This window comes from Pteronotus mesoamericanus, unplaced genomic scaffold (assembly GCF_021234165.1).
Source record: "Pteronotus mesoamericanus isolate MK-2021 breed Mesoamerican mustached bat unplaced genomic scaffold, CSHL_Meso_final contig_1018, whole genome shotgun sequence".
In the NCBI taxonomy this organism is placed as follows: domain Eukaryota; kingdom Metazoa; phylum Chordata; class Mammalia; order Chiroptera; family Mormoopidae; genus Pteronotus; species Pteronotus mesoamericanus.
In genome coordinates this window covers 4,769,328-4,789,642 of record NW_026555002.1, presented here as the reverse complement: position 1 = coordinate 4,789,642, position 20,315 = coordinate 4,769,328, and the positions used below count along the sequence as shown (strand labels likewise).

Below are 20,315 nucleotides of genomic sequence, written 5' to 3'. Positions count from 1 at the left end.
TTGATTAAAAAAGCTTCTATTAAGGTCTGATAAAGATTTTCTGCAACCAGAATTGTTTAAGGTCTACTTCGTGATGGCCACTTTTTTGTTTTGTTTTGTTTTTAAGATTTTATCTATTTATTTTTTAGAGAGGGGAAAGAAGGGGGGGAAACATCAATGTGTGGTTGCCTCTCATGCACCCACTACAGGGGACCTGGCCTGCAACCCAGGCCTGTGCCCTGACTGGGAATTAAACTGGTGACCCTTTGGTTTGCAGGTCAGAGCTCAATCCACTGAGCCACACCAGCCAGGGCACTTTGTTCTTATTAATTGTACCTGGACCTGCCTAGCTCTACCTGAATGTGGTGTATTGATTATAAAAGTCCTTTGCTTCCCCCAAAATATAGATCATCTAGTGGACAGCAGTTCTTTATGCTGGTTCAAATCATTTCTCTTTACTGGAGCTATAGTTTGCGGCTGTCCTTGCACCCTTTCTTCTCTTTAAAGTTACAGAGAGGATACAATTGTATATGTCATTGAAAATGGGTGGCTATTAATCTTCCTTACGAAGGTGGAAGAAGGCCTAGGGAAATTTCCTTTTTCTTATTTTTTTCCTAAAAAGTTTAAGATGTAATTGCAAAGTAGTATAAATTGTAAACAAATTTAAGTGTATAACTTAGAGCATTTAAGAATTTTGAAATATGCTTAGTACCCTGTAGTCATCCCATACGTTTTTATGATGATAAGTGTTGGCATTGTCCTTTCCTTTCTAGTAGTTTGGCCTGAGTTACAAGGTGATCAGAGTAATTTTATTTTCACCCATAGCAAAATGCATTGATCACTACACCAAACAATGTGTGGAAAATGCAGATTTGCCTGAAGGAGAAAAAAAACCAATTGACCAGAGATTGGAAGGCATCGTGAATAAGATGTTCCAGCGATGTCTAGATGATCACAAGTACAAGCAGGCGATCGGCATCGCTCTGGAGACACGAAGACTGGATGTCTTTGAGAAGACCATACTGGAGTCGGTAGGTGGATGGTGTGATTTAGAGCGTGTTTTTTATGGGGAGTCAGCAAAGCAAATTATTAAAACTGAGAATTTCATCCAAATCAGGTGAAAAGAAAATAATAAGGTGCTCTTTTGCCTAATGTTTTATTTTTATAATTGATACAAGAACCTTGGCTTTGTTTTGTGGTCATTAAATACTTGAGTTAATCTTACTGCATTTATTCCTTTGAAGTCTTGCATGGTGAAGTTGAATTAATTGTCCTGCCCTTTTTAAGAAGACTGTATTTTTAAACTGCTATTTTATTGTGTTTATTATGGCTAAAACTACAAACTGGAGTCCTGCTTTGGGGTTTTTTTTGCAGTAATTATGATAATTTTAAATCACCAACCAGTGTCAGAAAGGCACAAAACTGAGTTAGGTGGACATTGGCCTGCAGGCCCGCTTCTATCCTTCCCCCGAGGTAGCTGTCTGCCCTCCAGCTATTTGACCTCTTCTCAGCTCCTAGATGTACCCTGCCTTGTTCCCCTTGCCGAAAATATTGTCTCTGCCAAAATTATTTTCCTTTTTTCCTTTAACCTGCCTTTTCCTATTTATGAGCCAGAGTTCAGCTCAGCTGTCACTTGTTTACAGATCCTTCCATCAATTCTTGCCACCCATACTCTCCCCAACCCCTTCTGCAAAGACTAGATCCAGTTCTTTTATTAGTCTGTTGGAGCCTTGTATTTTTTTTCATAGTGTTTACCACTATAGTAATTAACTATGTTATTAGGCAGTTAATATCTGTCTTTACCACCAAATTATAACCTCCATAATAACAGGTACTTTGTACCTTATTCACACACTGTGTCCCCAAAGCCCAAGGTAATGTTGAGTAGCAGTGATAATATTTATTTGAGTAAACGAATGAACCACCCAATGTGATGGACTGGGCCTTGCTTTACTATGTTTCATTTTTGTGTAGTTGTAACCTCTCCTTGTCTTCATGTGAATAGAATGAAAATACTTGTTTTCATTCATTCAACATACTTTTTTTTTTTTTTGAGTGCCAGCTATGTACCAGGCTGTATTCTAGGCATTGGAGATACCAGCCAACCAAGTTCCTGCCAAATGGAACGATCCATTGGAGGAATAGGCAACCAGGCAATTAATTACCATATAAGATAGAGGGTTGATAAATGTTTTTAAAAAAGTAAAGCAGAGTACGAAATGCCTCTTTCTTTATATCCCAGTGTATGTCCTCATATAGCTGTAACTTGTTTTATGAAACAATACCTACTTTAACTACTTATAATATAACCGATATTTTAAAATTATATTTCATTTAAAAAGCTAGCCTATTAAGTTGATTTCATGAGACACTGATGGATCACATCCTGCTATTTGAAAAATACCCCTATAGCTCTTCAGTACGCTTATTTATGTTGAAGGTCTTTTATAGGTTGCTGTCACAGATATTGGATATGCTCTGTAGAACCATAAGGGAAATGTACATAGTCTGGGGTTGAAATTTCCACCAGCTATATGTGGCCGTACTCAAAACTTGAGTCACTCAGAGCTCAATAACAGTTTTATCACGTTATGTTCCTGGCCAGAGAGTATAGGCAGTAAGTCATGAAGGACTCTTGTAGCAAGATTGTAGGCAGAAAGACTTCAGCAGACACAATGGAAAAATATAGCCACTCAGTATATGGACAGTTAGTTATATATATCTTTTTAGCATAGCACACTATCCTCTTATAGTCCTGGATGGCCGTGGATGACCACTCTATATTCAGTTGTTTTCAAACCATTTTATTATGAAGACAGAGAAATACGTAATTTCCTTTTAAGATTTATATCTGAAATGGTTAAAATTTTTAAAGTTTTTATCGTTTTAAAAGGGTTTAAATCTCTAGCTGCCTAGACTGACTAAAGAATATAGATTAAATAATTGATTTTTAAATAAACATGATACTTCAGTGATCAGATAATGTATCTTTAAATTATTTCTTTCAGAATGATGTCTCAGGAATGCTAGCTTATAGCCTCAAGCTCTGCATGTCTTTAATGCAAAACAAACAGTTTCGGAATAAAGTACTAAGAGTTCTAGTTAAAATCTACATGAACTTGGAGAAACCCGATTTTATCAATGTTTGTCAGGTAATTGCATTATATTACTTTACACTCTACTGCTGGGTTGTGCCTCACTACTATACATAGTATTGCATTTTATTACATTACATTACTGTAATGGTGTTATACATATGTCTCAGTTGATCTTCACAAGAGCCCTGAGAAGCTAAAATGCAGTAATGCATTTTATGGTGTATAATATACACCTATGTTTTTGGCCCTAACTTTCAGGGAAAAAAGCCTTAGTTTTTAAGAACTTCTATGTACGACCCATAGACAGGAACTAAGGGGTGGGGAGTGCTGGTGGGAGGGTGTTACAACGTTGAGGGGAAAAAGGGGAGGAAAAAAATGGGACGGCTGCGATAGCATAATCAATAAAATATACTTTCAAAGAGAAAAAAAACCTTAGTTTTAATTTTTTAATTCAATTTCTTATTTATATATAAAACCGATTATTGTGTTCCAGGGTATTATTTTGCATACGGATATGGTTATTGCTTTCTAGAGTTACACTTTTAACACATAAGCATAAATAAAACAATTAAAAACATTGATATAGGTGTGGAATTAGTACTACCCATTTTTTCCTGTCAAAAATTTGGGCAAAAGGTGCACATTACACATGGCAAAATATGGTAGTCTGCTTTCCTTTTTACCTAGAAGAAACTGAATCTCACAAAACTAAAGGCTTACTTTGTTACATTCATTCTTTCTGTGTATCTTTTTTTTTATTTTGAAAATAATCCAAGCACTTAAGGAAATTTTGGAGATGAAGGTTAAAAAAGGAAGAAGAAAACAAAAATTGTACCTATGTTACGTCATTCTAAAAAGAATTTCAAGTGTAAAAATTACCTTTGGTTTCATTACCCAAACACAAACAAAACATTTGGGTATATTTTCTTTATCTCTTTTCATGTATGGATTTGCTTGCAAGTTTTTTAAAACTTCTGTCAGTGCAGAAAATACACCCCCCGTACCCTTGTCCACCGCCGCCTTCTGCGGCGCCCACCCCCGTCCCCGGCAGTCACAGCACTCGGGTTGGCCATGTCCGAGAGAGTTTTCTCGGTCTGCTTTGCTCAGTCCCTCTACCCCCCACCCCCCCGTGGCTGTCAGCCTGCTCCGTATCCATGAGATTGTCACTGTTTTGCTTGTTAGTTCATTTTTGTTCATTAGATTCCACTTACGAGTGAAATCTTACGGTGCTTGTCTTTTTCTGACTGGCTTCCTTCACTTAGCATAACGTTCTCCTGGTCCATCCATGCTGTTGCAAAGGATAAGATTTCCCTTTTTTTATGGTCGAGTAGTACAGTGATCATAGGGGTGCATATATTCTCTTGAGTTAGTGTTTTAGGCTTCTTCAGATGTAGCCTAAGAAATGGAATCACTGGGTAATAAAGGCATTTCCATTTTTTAATTTTTTTGAGGTAACTCCATACTGCATAGGTTTATTTTTTAACAATTATCATACTGTATAAGTTTTTGTATATTAGAGCATAGTATTTTATCACACATTGTTAAATATGTTCTCATGTGTTTCCATACTTTATGCATTTTTAAAATTTAGATTAATGCATCTTTTTTAACATGCTTTTTGGGGCAAGTTTGAAACAGAAAAAGCTGGAAGAAAAATATCCACATTTATATCACCCAAAGTCAACTTAACATTTTAACATTTTTCCTTTAAGTTTTCTTTATATAGGTTTGGGGAGGTGTTTTTGTTTGTTTGTTTCTTTGTTTTGCTTCTACGTAGTCTTTAATAATTTTTAAAGTTATTTTTAAATGTATATTAAAAAAAGTTGTCCTCTGCCCTCTTCCTGTTGTGTGTAGTTCAGTTTTATTCCTCAAAGGAAATTTTATTTATTTTAACTGTTTTTACTCCTTGTGCCTTTAAAACTTTTTTAAATTTATATTTTCAACAAATATTTTTGAAAAGGTAATAATATGTTCACATGATTCAAAATTCAAAATGAACCAAGGAGTATTCAGTGAAAATTCTTTTTCCCACCCGTTTCTTCTATCTCCCAAGTTCCATTTCCTGGAGGCAAACAGCATCTCAATCAGATAGGTCCCTCATTTTAACTTTTTTTTTTTAAAGATTTTATTTACTTACTTTTAATGAGAGGAGCAGGGAGGGAAAAAGAGAGGGAGAGAAACATCAATGTGCGGTTACCTCTCATAATCCCCCAACTGAGAACCTGGCCTGCAACCCAGGCCTGTGCCCTGACTGGGAATCAAACCTGAGACCCTTTGGTTCGCAGGCTGGCGTTCAGTCCACTGAGCCGCACCAGCCAGGGCCATCTTAACATTTTCTTTTAATAACCTGACTCTTCACAAACTTGTTCTAACTCTTTCTTGGTTAGGCAGTAGTCATTTAGTGGCTATACTTTTGCCTTACTTAGCCATTCCCCCACTTACTTGCCACTTATTTTGTTTCCATTATTTCCTGTTCTTAATTTGTACTAACTTTGATTATGTTTTCATTTTAAAATTGAGTTATTCGCTACTGAAGGGAATAAGAAAATTTAAATTCTTAAAAGTTCTAACATTTTTGGATAATTTTGTTAAAACATGTGGCAGATGATAAGGATAGTTAGAACAATACTTCAAAATGGTCATTTTGGTGCGTCTTGTCCTGGACTAGCACGATACATGTGTGTTAAATGAGTGACTGACTACTAAAATTTATGGTAAAGCAGAAATTACAAATTAAGGAGCACTTAAATGTAAACTATGGATAAGATTTAAAGAGGCCACAATTCATTCACCAACCAGTTATTGAATATGGCTAATTGCCAGGCATGATATTAGGAGCTGTAAGTATAATTTGTATGAATTTTATTATGGAAAGCAGATGCCATTTTCTAGTGCCAGGGTCAGAAATAGAGTGCTAGACTAGGTGGTTAGTCTGCCCCAGCTTCCCTGTGCTTACATTTTAAGGTTTCCTGTATGTTGTCACTCTAAGTATCTTGTAAACAAAGTGTCTGATTATTATGTAATTGTTCTTTATCTGCATTTCAGTGCCTAATTTTCTTAGATGATCCCCAGGCTGTGAGTGATATCTTAGAAAAACTGGTGAAGGAAGACAACCTCCTCATGGCTTACCAGATTTGTTTTGATTTGTATGAAAGTGCTAGCCAGCAGTTTTTGTCATCTGTGATTCAGAATCTTCGAACTGTTGGCACCCCTATTGCTTCTGTGCCTGGATCCACCAATACGGGTACTGTTCCGGGATCAGAGAAAGACAGGTATAAGTATCTTTCATTGGTTGTAAAGTTTTGTTAAGGCTGTTCTGTTTTGTACTGTTCTAGGCACATAAAGGAAAACCAAAGAATTGGACCCTCTGGAAAGAAGTAAAAGTGATTTTCTCACAGGGAGGGCCTCCCTGAAAGCATGTGTGCCATCTAATTGAGATTTAAGTTACATATTTGGAAATAAATGTTCTCCCTCTTTTGTCCTTCCATTGAAACTAAATAAACATGTCTTGGGCTGATACAGTATTAAATTTTATTTTCCTGTATTTTTGTGCACATTTAGGCCACTTACTAAAAATGTTTACCATAAGTGCGTCTTTGTTGTGCCTGCTTATTTTCCTTTTAAAGTTGTCCACATTAGCAGTGAGAATTATCCTTCTGAAACCTAAGAACGTTTCATATAAAATTGTAAGTCTTGAAAGCGGCCTACAAGGCTATGCACAGCCTGCCCTTCCCATAGCCACCTTGCTACTTGCTTCTTACTCCTTCCTTCCTTCCTTCCTTCTCATCTCACTGGCCTTCTTACTGGTCCTCAAAATACTGAACATACTCCTGCCTCAGTAAGATTTTCTTGAACTTTAGTTTTTAGTATTTGTTTTCTTCCCTTTATTTTTCTTCTTTGGGGCCTCTTGTTCTATGTAAGTTCTATTTTCTTTGCCCGTCTTCTGTGTGTGTCACTTTTGAGTCATTTTCTGCTCTTCAATTTTTTCCCTTTAATTGAATAATAATTTAAATATCGTAAAATGCAAACATCTCAATTATATAGTTCAGTGAATTCTGGCAATATAAACACTTACGTAACCATCACCTCTAGCATCATCCCAGGAACTTCTCTTCTGCTCTTCCAGGTCAACTCCATGCCACTGAAGCATCCGCTGTGTTGATTTCTATCACCATAATTTTGCCAGTTCTTGAACTTCATAAAAATGGGATCCTATGACATGTATTCTTCTGTTTCTTCTTTCTTCACTCACCATAATGTCTCTTACATACACCTGTGTTGTGGGGCAAATCAGTAACTGTTTCCTTTTTATTACTGAGTAGCATTTCATTGTATGAATATACCACAGGTTGTTTATTCTTCTTTTTTTAAGATTTTATTTATCTTCAGAGAGAAGGGAAGGGAAGGAGAAAGAGAGGGAGAGAAACATCAGTCGGTTTGCATTTTGCATTCCCCCAACTGGGGACCTGGCTCACAACCCAGTCATGTGCCCTGATGGGAAATCAAACCAGCGACCTTTCAGTTTGCAGGCCAGCGCTCAATCCACTGAGCCACACCAGCCAGGGCTGTTTATTCTTATACTGATGGACATTTGAATTATTTCTGGTTGTTGGCTACTAAGAACAAGGCTGCTATGAACATTCCTATACAAGTCCTTTTGTGGACAGGTGTTGTTATTCCTCTGGGATAAATACCTGAGAGTGGAATAACGGGATCACAGGGCATATGCTTAACTTAGTAAGAATTTGCCAGACTTTCAACATCATTGCTCATTTTACCCACCCAACTGCAAAGTGTGAGCATTCCAGTTGTTCCACATCTTTGCGGACATCAGAAGTTATCAGTCTTTTTAATAGTACTTATTCCAGTGGTATAAAGTACCGTTTCATTGTGATGTTAATGCAAGTCATTTGTCAGATACTGTTATGAATATTTTCTTTCAGTCTTTGGCTGATCTTTTCAGTTTGTTAGTGGTATCTTGATAAGCAGTTTTTATTTTTGATTATCCAGTTTTCCATTTTGGGATCCCATCTAAGAAATTGTGTGCCAACACATAGTTGCGAAGATGTTCTGCTGTGCTTTCTTTTAGAAACTATGTAGTTTTAGGCTTTATGTTTCTGTCTATGGTAGATCTCAGCTTAATTTTTTGTATATGGTATGAGGTGGGAGTAAATGGTTTGTTTAAATATAAGAGTGTCTCTTTGTTCCATCACCGGTTGTTTAAAAGACTTATCTTTTCCCTCTTGAATTGCCTTGGAGCCTTTGACAAAAACCAGTTTACAGTGTGTGTTGATTTCTCTATTTTCCAGTGATGTATTTGTCTTTCCTTGAATCAGTATTACAGTGTCTTTATTACTATAGCTTATGGTAGGTCTTGAAATTATGTAATGGAAGACCTACAATTATGACTCTCCCGACCCTAAGATTGTTTTGGCTATCGTAAGCGTTTTGCATTTCTGTAGGTCAGTGGGTATTCGTACTGGGATTGTGTTGAATCTCTTCAATTTGGAGCAAATTGAAATCCTAACATTATTGAGCCTTTTAATCCTTAAACATGGTATGCTCCTTCATTATTTAGGTTTTCTTTAGTTTTTCTCAGCTGTGCTTTGTAGATTACAGTGCAGAGATTTTGCACATACTTCCTTAAATTTATTCCTAGGTATATTATGCTTTTGAAGCTGTTATAAGTGGTATGTTTAAAGTTCAATTTACAATTATTTGTTAATATATGAAGTACAATTCATTTTTGTATATTAATGTTGTATTCCACAACCTTGGTTAAATCAATACATCTAGTAAATTTTTTATAGATCCTTTCATAGAATTTCCAACATAGGAATCATCTCATCTGAGACTAGAAATTTTACTTTCTAGTAAATAACTTTTACTAGAACTTTATAATTTTTATAACTTTTCCCCCTTATTTTTCTGCATTGGCTAAGAATTTCGAATACATTATTAGATAGATGTGATGAGAGTGAACATCTTTACTTTGTTCCCGATCTTAAGGGGACAGCGTTTAGTTTGTTTCTTTTAGATTTAAAATTTTTTTCTTCACCTTTTCTTGTGTTGTATTTATGTGCTCTCATGTTCCTTCTGAATTAATCTTCATTTCTGAAATGATCATTTTTCCTCCTTCATTTCTAATTTTTTCCTAGGTCTGTTTCATTTCTGAATTATTCTGATATGTAATATTCTTTTACACCTTGTGTAATTCTTTAAGTATCTTTTACCTTCTCTGAAAATGGTTTTCTTGCAATGCTCTGTGGGATTTTACTTTGATCCTTTTCTGTGGCTTATCTTCCCTGAAGTTCGTTTTCCTAAATTTTTACAAAGAAGGCTCATTTAAGATAGTTTTTTTCATTTCACTGCCTTTTGGAACTTCCCTTTCTGTTGTGGTTGGAGTATTACACAAATGGTGTCTCATGTTTTGAGATCTCCTTGCTCTGTTTCCTTTCCTGCTTTTATTTGGGCCTTCTTTTTCCTTTGTTTTTTCCTTTTTAATTCTAATTCTATACTCAGCTTCGACTTAGAAGAGAGTGTTGGCTGGTTAGCTTTAAGAGCTGTTGCAACCCAACTGCTTCACTTCAAAGTGGGCTTGTACCTGTTGGTGGTGTATCTCCACCTGACTGTGTTTTGGGAATTTGGGGGATACTTTGTCACCTGGTTTTCTTTATTTGTTGCTCATGCATTTTGCTAACCTTATTAGTTGCTTTGTGTATATTTATGGATGTATTTGGAGGAAATTCAATACCTGGACCACCTTCATCTTACTAGACTCTTTTCTGTTTCTTCACTGCAATATTTATGAAGTGCTTAAACATTTTTTCCTTGTAAAATATTTAATTTGGACATGGTTCAGATCTGCAGGCTGATGACATATTGCCCACACATACTATCCAGAAGACATTTACCAAATTAGTAACTGTTGGTTCTTTTCATTTTAGTGAGTCAATGGAAACAGAAGAAAAAACTGGTAGTGTGCTTGTAGGAAAGACACCAGAAGCAGTAAGTGTGCTTTTTCAAGTTGAGGATGCTGTTTAACATATTCCCATAGTATGTTGTAGATTATTTTAAAGCATTACATACCCGTTTTTATGGAAGTTTATTATTAGGTTTGATAACAAAGTCATTTTAAAAAATGGATTTTCTGTAGAAAGTAAAATTTTAAAGACTGATTCCAGACAGCACCTAACTTGGATGAAATTAAATCTTAAGATTCTTACCAAAGAATAAAATCTCAGAATAACTCTGAATCACCTGTCACAAGGAGAGAAAAAACTATGACCTCTATATAAATGGCAAGTTCTCACAGAGGGGGACAGTTTAATTGTCTTTGTTTTCTTTAGTATTTGTGGAGTATAGAAGAGTTGTCTAAGTATTAGAGTAGCAGTGTAAATGGAGATAAATTTTTCCTTCATCAGGACTTTGGTTTCTGATGCTCAGGTATATAAACTTCAGCTCTTCCCCTGGGTGGATAGTTTTGTTGATGGTTTGGTAATTCATAAGGTCATGTAGATGTTGATTAAAGCTTCTTTTGAATTTCTCATTTTGGATTAGGTAGTTTCTCACCCGAGGTACAAACTGGCTCTGTATAAAAGTTTTTCTTACATATTATCAGTGATTAGTAATTCTTTTACAGCTTTTTTTAAATACTAAAATAGTTTACATTGGAAGGTAGTTCAGAATAAATTGCATTCTTTCATCAAGCTTGTATCATATCTCCATAGCATATAATAAATAAGTTATACATGAGTTTTCTAAATCCTTCTGTTAAAATATGAGTGTTACATGTATCAACTATGAATTTCACTGATTTACGGCTGTTAAAATAAAGTTGGTGTAGTGAATTTTAGTAATACATGAATTTTCATTCTTTGTTTATTTGTTTTGGCAGAGTCCAGAGCCCAAGGATCAGACTTTGAAAATGATTAAAATTTTAAGTGGTGAAATGGCTATTGAGTTACATCTGCAGTTTTTAATACGAAATAATAACACAGATCTTATGATTCTAAAAAACACAAAGGTAGGAAATTCATCTATAATAGAGGCTCCTTAAAAATATTTCTTTGTTGAATATAAGTACTTATGTTTATTTCTTATCGAATTCTTTGTTGCATTTTATTCCTGATTAAGGGAATAAATTTGTGTAAAAGTAACAATGGGGGGAACTCTTCCCTCCAATAGTCCACCCCTTTAGTTCATGTCCATGGGTTGTCCATATAAGTTCTTTGGCTTCTCCATTTCCCATATTATTCTTAACATCCCCCTGTCTGTTTTGTACCTACCGATTATGCTTCTTAATCCCTACACCTTTCCCCCCCATTCTCCCTCTTTCCCTTTCCCCCTCCCTGCTGATAACCCTCCAAATGATCTCCATATCTATGATTCTGTTCCTGTTCTGGTTGTTTGCTTAGCTTGTTTTTTTTGCAATCAGTTGTTGATAGTTGTAAATTTGTTGCCATGTTAATGTTCAAAGTTTTGATCATCTTCCTTTTCTTAAATAAGTCCCTTTAACATTTCATATAATAAAGGTTTGGTGATGGTGAGCTTCTGTAGCTTTACCTTGTCTGGGAAGCACTTTATCTGCCCTTCAATTCTAAATGATAGCTTTGCTGGATACAGTAATCTAGGTTGTAGGTCCTTGCTTGTCATCACTTTGAATACTTCTTGCCTGCAAAGTTAGCTAACAGTCTTAAGGGAACTCCTTTGTAGGTAACTCTCTGCTTTTCTCTTGCTGCTTTTAAGATTCTCTCTTTATCTTTAACCTTTGTATTTTAATTATGTGTCTTAATGTCATCCTCTTTGGGTCCAACTTGTTTGGGACTCTTTGTGTTTCCTGGACTTGTATGTCTTACTTCCTTCACCAAATTAGGGAGGTTTTCTTTCATTATTTTTTCAAATAAGTTTTCAGTTTCTTGCACTTCCTCTTCTCCTGGCATCCCTATGGTTCAGATGTTGGTACATTTGGAGATGTCCCAGAGGGTCCTTGTACTATCCTCATTTTGTTTTGTTTTGTTTTAATTCTTTTTTCTTCTTGCTGTTCTGATTGAGTGCTTATTTCTTCCTTACATTCCAAATTATTGATTTGAATCCTGGCTTCCTCCCCTTCACTGTTGGTTCCCTGTAGATTTTTCTTTATTTCACTTCTGCTTCACCATTTCGTGGCTCTGTGGTGGGGGAGGGCTCAGAGGACAGTGCTGCTGCCAGGCTTCTGGAGGTTTGCCCAGCACTCACCCCGTTCCGTCACTTCACCCACCCCCCATATGTGACTGTTGCCCTGGTGCTGAATCCCAGAATGGGTGGGTTTGTGAACCTTCTAAGAACCTGTGGGCCCTTTACATGAAGTTACCTGAAAATATGGCAGTTTTTTCCGCCACCCCAACCCCCACTGGTTTTTATAGCCAGAAGTTACAGGGATTTATCTTCTTGGCACTGGGACCCTGGGCTGTATGGTCTGGTCTGGGACCAGGATCGCTGGTTCCTGAGGCATCCTTCCCAATTTTTATCTACCACACATGAACGTGGGACTGCCTGTGCCTCCTTCCTCTGCTGCCACTGCCTCTCCGCCCATCTCCATGACTCCACCGCTCCTACCCATGTGGATGAATGTGGCTCCTTTAAATCCTTGGTCATTGGACTTCATACAGCTGGGTTTTCTGATGGCTCTAGTTGTTTTGATATCTAGCTGTAATTTTTTCTGTGGTTGGGCAGGAGGCAAAGCATGTCTACCTATGCCTCCATCTTGACTGGAAGTCCTTCAGCTAACTCTATTCTAATATATACATGTAGCGTTCAGACAAAAAGCAGTCAGTACATTGATGTATAGTTTATTTGTCTATTTTCCCACTGAACTGTAAACTGAAGAACAGAAGTTCTTACCTTATTGTTGTAACCCTTGTTGGGTTACAACAATTATTAATATTAATTTTAATTATTGGACAGATAACATATTTATCTGCTTCAAAAAAATGTTTGAATATGAAAAGATATATAGCATGAAAAAATCCTCCCTCTCTTTTTTACCTAGTACGTTTTTCCTAAGGTTGTTGATTTATATTTTTAAATTCGTATACTATTCCATTACTAAACAGTTGTTTGATTGAAGCATATGTAAGAATGCTTCACCAAACTTTTGATACAATTTTACAAATGACAGGCACTGTTACATATTTAGCTCTTAAAACAATTGTTTGAAACTCATCTTTATAATATAGTCTAACTAAAAATACACAGAATCCCGGATGTCTGCTGAGGGCAGTGCCAGAAGAGGCACAGCCTCGCTCCTCAGGCTGCCTCAGCCCCCTGGAGACCGTGGGCTTGGAGAAATGGCGAGGCGCACTGTTCAGAAACTAGAAACTCGAAAATCTACGACCTACGTTAACCAACCTAAAATCTGATGGCCTCGAGTTAAAACCACAAATAAAGCTCTATTTGACTGGCTTATTTTTAATCTTTATAAAGAAATAGCCAAAATCCATTACTTACAAGTTCAGTGTATTCATGTTTCACTGCAAAATAAGGACTCTGGTTGTGTGTTCATGGGCGAATACTCAGAGTATATATGAATCCTCTGCCAATGATAAAAATCTTTTTGTTTTTGTAAGGATGCAGTACGGAATTCTGTATGTCACACAGCCACTGTTATAGCAAACTCTTTTATGCATTGTGGGACTACCAGCGACCAGTTTCTCAGGTAAATATACTTGAAAGTTTGTGCTTTGTACAGTCATCTTTAACAGACTCTGTTGACATTGTTGCATGGATGTGGGAAACTTGCCCTGCCTGCCAGTCCTGAATTTTTAATTTTATTTTTGTTATTTTATATATATGTATATATATATATATTTTTTTGCATGTCTACTTGTTTTAAGGCAAAATTCTCTTCATAGCTGGCTTGAGTATTGGCTTTTGAATGAAATATATTAAGCTCAGAAATTTAATATAGTTTTGCTTTTTATAGTAGAATTACATATTATGCATTTTTTTAAGTCCTCAAAATATTAAGAACAACTTATGAGGTAAAATAGAATCAGCAGTAATTTGAGATTCATAAAGTGAAGTGATATATAATAGCTCACGGTAAATTTTTAATGCTTTGACTTTAGTATTTTAAAAAGTTTTATGGCATTTGTTTCAACAGTATTGCTTCATTTTCATTTCTTACAGAGATAACTTGGAATGGTTGGCCAGAGCCACTAACTGGGCAAAATTTACAGCTACAGCCAGTTTGGGTGTAATTCACAAGGTAATGTACACTGATCAGTGTGAATAGGCATCAGAACAGAACAGTTTTTCTGAAGTTAATGAAAAATAAAAATTTACTATAATTCATTGACAAGTACATTTATTTTTATTTATTTTTATTCAAATACATTTGTCTCCATTTACCCGTCACCACTTTCCCCTGCCTCTCCCACCCCCACCTCCCTCCCTCAGTCCTTCCCCACTTTGGCTTTGCCCATGGGTCTTTTAGACAAGCACATTTTGTTCAAGCAGTCCTCTTTTAGAGAAGGATAAGATATTAAAGTTCATGTATATGTGTTTACTTTTAATAAAAGGTAGGGATCCTTTTCCTGTGAAAACTAGCTAAGCCCTTTCTCAAAGGATGAACTGCAATAAGTTATGTGCGTAGTCTAAGAGAGATTTTGGGAAATGCTATAAAAAGGGAAAAAAATTGAAGCATTTGTTTCTAAGCAGGATATGACTGAGTCTCTTAAAGGCTCTTGTCTTGTTCAAGTGATAAAGTTATATGAAAGAGCCCCATTTCCTCCTCCTCTTACAGCACGTGAACATGCAGGAGAAAAGTACTCATCATAGAAAATGTTAGGTCTCTTTTTTTTTTTTTTTTTTTAACTTTCTTACTGATACCTTTGTTGTGGCTCAAATTTACAGGGTCATGAAAAAGAAGCGTTACAGTTAATGGCAACCTATCTCCCCAAGGACACCTCTCCAGGATCAGCCTATCAGGAAGGTGGCGGTCTCTATGCGCTAGGTCTCATTCATGCCAATCATGGTGGTGATATAATTGACTATCTGCTTAACCAGCTTAAGAACGCCAGCAATGATGTAAGTGTAAGAATGGGAAACTATATTTCCAGTAGTTCAGGAAAACATAGTATTTGCTGAACTGTTTTAGTGAGTAGAAATTTTGTTATATTTTGGAATACCCAAAACAGTGCTGTTCTCATAGAGTTTTTTTTTCCTAAAAGCTAATTTCCTTTCCTTCTCTTTAAGCTAAAATTATGTTTCTCAATCCTTTAAATCTGGTAACAAGCAAAATTAAGTACCTGGTATTTGCAAAACATACACTGCATTCCCACACTTTATAGTCTTATAAGGTTAAAGTGACCTTAGTGATTATTCAGTGTAATCCTATCATTTTACAGGAAACTAAAGCCCAAAGAAATTGCATATACTCTCTTGGCAATCAGAATTCTTGCTTGTTTTGATCTTTGATAAGTTTTAAAATGTAAACTTTTGGAAAAGCTTAAGTAGCCCTGTCTTATTTTAGAATTTTGGACATGAAATAGAATTTTGGACTTTAATGTTTATGTTAGAGTAGGCTCTTTTAGAAAACTTTAAGGAGAGTAGAGGAGTCAGCCAAAAAACTTGTCATCCCTTTTCAGTGAAAAGACTGTGGCCAACAAAAACATCTGTCACAGCTCGTAAGCCCCCTAACCACAGACCTTATTACCTACATTGACACATGCCTTTACCTCTTTCCTCTGGTCTCAGGTAAACACTTTATCAGACAAAGTGTTTTGGTTGCCAGCAACAGAAACAACCTGTGACTGACTTAAACAAGGAGTTTAGTGGAAGTAGCTTATATAATTAACAGAGAACCTGAGGAGCCACTTCTCGCAAAGGTTAAGGGCCAGGGCAGCTCTGGGGAGTTAGATTGCAGGAACTAATGGAATTTTCTCTTCTGGGCCTTACTGTCAAGATGAGTGAGCTTGAATATTTTTGGTTCCTGGGTCATTCTGCTTAAGAAAGTTTAAAATTCCAGAGGAGCATCCAGCCTATCTTGGGTCATAGGCCAACACTTTGGCCAGAGGAGGTGGCAGCTTCTTAAATGACAGTCCCAGCAAAACTCATCAGAGAGGGAGGAGTATTCGAGCAAGATTGGGGTGCTGTCACCCCTAAAAGGATACTGTGCTTTCAAAAATGACAAGACCAAGTGTCCTCCTTCAAGTAAAGACCAACTTTTGCTCTTGACCCCATTTTATCCAACTTTATTCACAGCCATATTCCATTAGATACCTTTTTCTCCTCTTTAGCCTCCCTCCATGCTGCCTTCCTCCCCTGGCCTCCCCCCGCCCCCCCCCCCCCCCGCCCCCCGGGCCCATAAGGACATTCAGGTCTCACCTACCCTAACAAAAGCTGCCTTTGGCGCTCGCTTCTTCCTCTTAGTTGTCATCTTTCTTCTCTTACACAAATGTATGGAAAAAGAGTTGTAGTCCCTATTTTTTTTCTTTTCTTCACTTCTCAACTCACTGGTTTGCATCAGCAAGCATCTTTTTTTTTTTTTTAAAGCACTACTCAGGTTTCCACTGGCCTTCTGATCATCAAAGCCTTTGATCATTCTAACTAGGCAAACTGCTCTACATATTTAATATTAAAACATACTTTGAAATCAGAATAGAAGTTTGAATTTTAAGTACAAGGTACCAGATCAATGGAGGCCATGCTTTTTCCCTAGATCGTTCGACATGGTGGCAGTCTGGGCCTTGGTTTGGCTGCTATGGGGACCGCACGCCAGGATGTGTATGATTTGCTAAAAACAAACCTTTACCAGGATGATGCAGTGACAGGTAACAAGTGGTTCTTTCTAAAGACAACAAATTTTAGGATTATTTAATGTAACTGTAATATTTACTTTGTACCTATAATTCATAGCCTCTTAAAAATCTAACATTTTTCTACTTGAAGGAGTAGATTTTTCCCCATTCGTCAGCATCATAAAAATGTATTTTGTGATACACAGACTTTTAAAAATGGTATATCCTATGTGTCTCACCATACAACTGACCTCTGTAAATAGAAATTTATTACTGATCTACTTGTGTCATGGGGCTATCCATACTCTTTGGTGATAATGTAGAACAATGTCATAATGACTCCTTTGAAATTACTATAAAATTCTATGGTGCCTTCAGTCAAGATTTAAAAGGAAAATAGCTCTAAATATATGGATATACTTGCATGTAAAATACCCTCCCTTTTATCAGATGGTTTGAAAAAATGCTATCAGAAGCTAATGGTTGTTTGGATAGTTGAGGCTAATATGCCACTTCCAATAAGGTACGTTTTATTGAGTTTACAGACATAGCTCCTATTCTTTAATATTTTCCTTTTTACTCTGTAGGGGAAGCAGCTGGCCTGGCCCTAGGTTTGGTTATGTTGGGCTCTAAAAATGCACAGGCTATTGAGGACATGGTCGGCTATGCACAAGAAACTCAACATGAGAAGATTCTGCGTGGTCTTGCAGTTGGCATCGCACTAGTAATGTACGGGAGGATGGAAGAGGCCGATGCTCTCATTGAATCTCTGTGCCGCGATAAGGTGAGGTACACATCATGGATCCCCTTCTCCCACACTCCTTCACCTTCCAGCTATCTCCGTTTGTAAAACACTTAGTAGCTTCATTGGAAATTCTCTCTGTTCCCTTCAAATACCTAGCTACATTTGTTGATAAAATTTTTCACAAGATACATAAAACCTAATAGAATTGAGAAAAGAAAAACACTGAAAGATGTGAATAGGAGTAATTTGAGGATTTTAAATTTAACGAAGACTTCAGGTCTGATTTTCAAATAAGGAAACTCAAAGGTTTTTTAGAAATTTATAAGTTGATTTGTTTTGGGAATAGTATTTTTGAGATGATTTTGTAATCATTTAATAAGGTATAGTTTACTTTGTTTTTTCATCAAAAAATAGTGCCAGCCTTTACTTATTTGGATAAGATTTTTTTCCCATTGCCTTTTGTTTACTTTTTACAGTCATATTGGTTATTGTAAGTATTCAGTGGTAATACTGTCCTCTATAATCTGATTAAAAACCACTGTTATAATTTACTGATAAAACTACTATTTTGCTCAACTATCAGACCTCTGTATCTCTTCCACTCAGTATTCAGTGCCCAAGGCTTAATTAAATGATAAAGCAAAAGCAAGTTAGAATGTAGAAAAGAAGCAAGCTTCTTTGTCGTTCATTTGATAAGTGGAAGTTGGGTGTCATGGGGCAGTAAGTGTTGATATTGAGTTTATATTTCCTAAAATGTGTGAGGCAGGACAGGCAGGTTGCACAGAATTCTGGGACTTGCAAGCAGTTAATTCGTCTCATGTTAGTCTTATTTCCCCATTCATTTAGAAAATATGAACCACAAAAGAGTTCTTGAGTTCTTTTTTAACTCACAATGAACTTTCCGAGTGCATGCAGCTATTCCCATTAGTCTGTAGAGGTTACTGTTTGAAAAGGTAAGTTGGTGATTGATGTTGAATTTTTTTCTTAGGACCCAATTCTGCGACGATCGGGAATGTATACCGTAGCCATGGCTTACTGTGGCTCAGGTAACAACAAAGCTATTCGACGCCTGCTACATGTTGCTGTAAGTACTGTGACCTTTCTTGGGGATGGGGTGGGAAGGAAAATTTGCAGAGGAACCCTGAGTATTTAGATGAGTGCAGCACCTGTGCCACACAATCACTACCTGTGGTCTCAGGTTCAGATTCTCATTCATAGGATACAGTCAGCCATATCCTAGCACCAGGTTCGCTTGGCTTTTCTTAAGGATGTAGGACAGGATGACAGTATGTCAGTATTAATGAAAGTCCTTAAAGTCATTCAGGTGCAACTTCTGAAACCCTACTCCAAGGGGCACCCTCATTGTAAGAGAAAAGACCACGTGAGTGTGTGCAGCCACCCTAGGACTAGGAAAGCTAAGAACAATAGGAACCACTTGTTTTTACAGCCTGTGAAGTTAGCTTTCAGGCACCCTCAAGGGACATGGTCTATTCCAAGAGACACATACACGGGAAAGCCAATGCCCATGTTTTCCAAGAGCCTTTTTTCACTCAGTCCTCCTAATCCAGATGTAGCTTATCAACAGTAAATAATGTTGCCTGTAACACAGCAGGCATTCCACATGCATCTTAACTCAGTAGGTTTCTGCTCTCATGGTGCTGGGAGAAGATAAACCCAAAGTCATCTTCCCATGCAGAAAGGGTTTTTTTAAACCATCATTAACTCCTCCTTCCCAGGGATACCCATATTCCACAGTATTTATTAGTAATTTATCCTTTATCAGTGCAGAACCTGGTACATTCTAAATGTTTGTATTTTGCTTGAACCTTAGGACTAAGTTTTTGAAAATAGTGTTGAAGGAATAGATGTTCAGTGTAGCTCACAAAAGCCATGATGCAGCTAGAATAGGCTTTAGAAAATAGCCCTGAATCTTAATCATCACCAAGTTTTAAAACTTCTAAGCCCCAAGATGAAGAAATTCTCAGATGAGTTTTTCTAAATTAGGGAAGGACCTTCTAATAAAGGAATAACATATTAATAAGGTCTGATTTACATTTGAATGATATTATGGGCCTCATATCAGTTTTTTCTGGTAATAAAATGCATGGTGTAATGCAGTCCTTTAAATTTTTTCCTAGGTAAGCGATGTTAATGATGATGTCAGAAGGGCAGCAGTGGAATCACTTGGGTTCATTCTATTCAGGTAATAATCTCTAACTTCCAATTCTATTTATATTTCATTTCTTCTTATAGTCAGTAACTAAACAGAAACTCATATCTGAGGAATATATCTAAGTTCAGAGTGAGGATCGTTTAATAGTAAGATTAATACTGTTCACCTGAAAAAGAAGCAAGTATGTCTTGGAATTCTGACAGCCTATTTGAGAAAGAGTAAAATGACTTTATTATTTTTCTTTATTCATAACATTTCTCCTTATTAATTTTTAAATCTGAGTAACACCTTCGGCACTCCTTTTCCCGTGTACATTGGTAATTCAGATGTGGTGCCATCTCCTACACAGGTTTGTAGAACTCTTGAAATTTTCTCATGAAAGTAAAGGTAATAGGCTTTGTTTAAATGTAAAAAGGCAAAAAGTTTGCAGATATAAAGATATTATTTTGGACTTGAAAATTTGGAGATGCTCTTGGCAGTAGAACATAGTGGTGATTAAGAGGACACACTCAGAATCCTGTGTTGAACGCTGGCTCCGC

The 20,315-nt window shown here is 36.6% G+C and overlaps 1 protein-coding gene across 1 annotated transcript in view; it reads left to right on the top strand.

Annotated features, from left to right (window-relative positions):
- Nucleotides 1–20,315, top strand: part of PSMD1 (proteasome 26S subunit, non-ATPase 1) — an 89,442-nt gene that overhangs the window by 7,505 nt on the left and 61,622 nt on the right. The window contains exons 5-16 of the mRNA XM_054571627.1: nucleotides 805–1,010; nucleotides 2,988–3,131; nucleotides 6,123–6,349; nucleotides 10,025–10,085; nucleotides 10,975–11,103; nucleotides 13,685–13,773; nucleotides 14,247–14,325; nucleotides 14,973–15,146; nucleotides 16,780–16,891; nucleotides 17,446–17,642; nucleotides 18,592–18,687; nucleotides 19,742–19,806. Coding sequence (XP_054427602.1) covers nucleotides 805–1,010; nucleotides 2,988–3,131; nucleotides 6,123–6,349; nucleotides 10,025–10,085; nucleotides 10,975–11,103; nucleotides 13,685–13,773; nucleotides 14,247–14,325; nucleotides 14,973–15,146; nucleotides 16,780–16,891; nucleotides 17,446–17,642; nucleotides 18,592–18,687; nucleotides 19,742–19,806 — 1,579 coding nt within the window. The remainder of the gene's footprint in view (nucleotides 1–804; nucleotides 1,011–2,987; nucleotides 3,132–6,122; nucleotides 6,350–10,024; nucleotides 10,086–10,974; nucleotides 11,104–13,684; nucleotides 13,774–14,246; nucleotides 14,326–14,972; nucleotides 15,147–16,779; nucleotides 16,892–17,445; nucleotides 17,643–18,591; nucleotides 18,688–19,741; nucleotides 19,807–20,315) is intronic.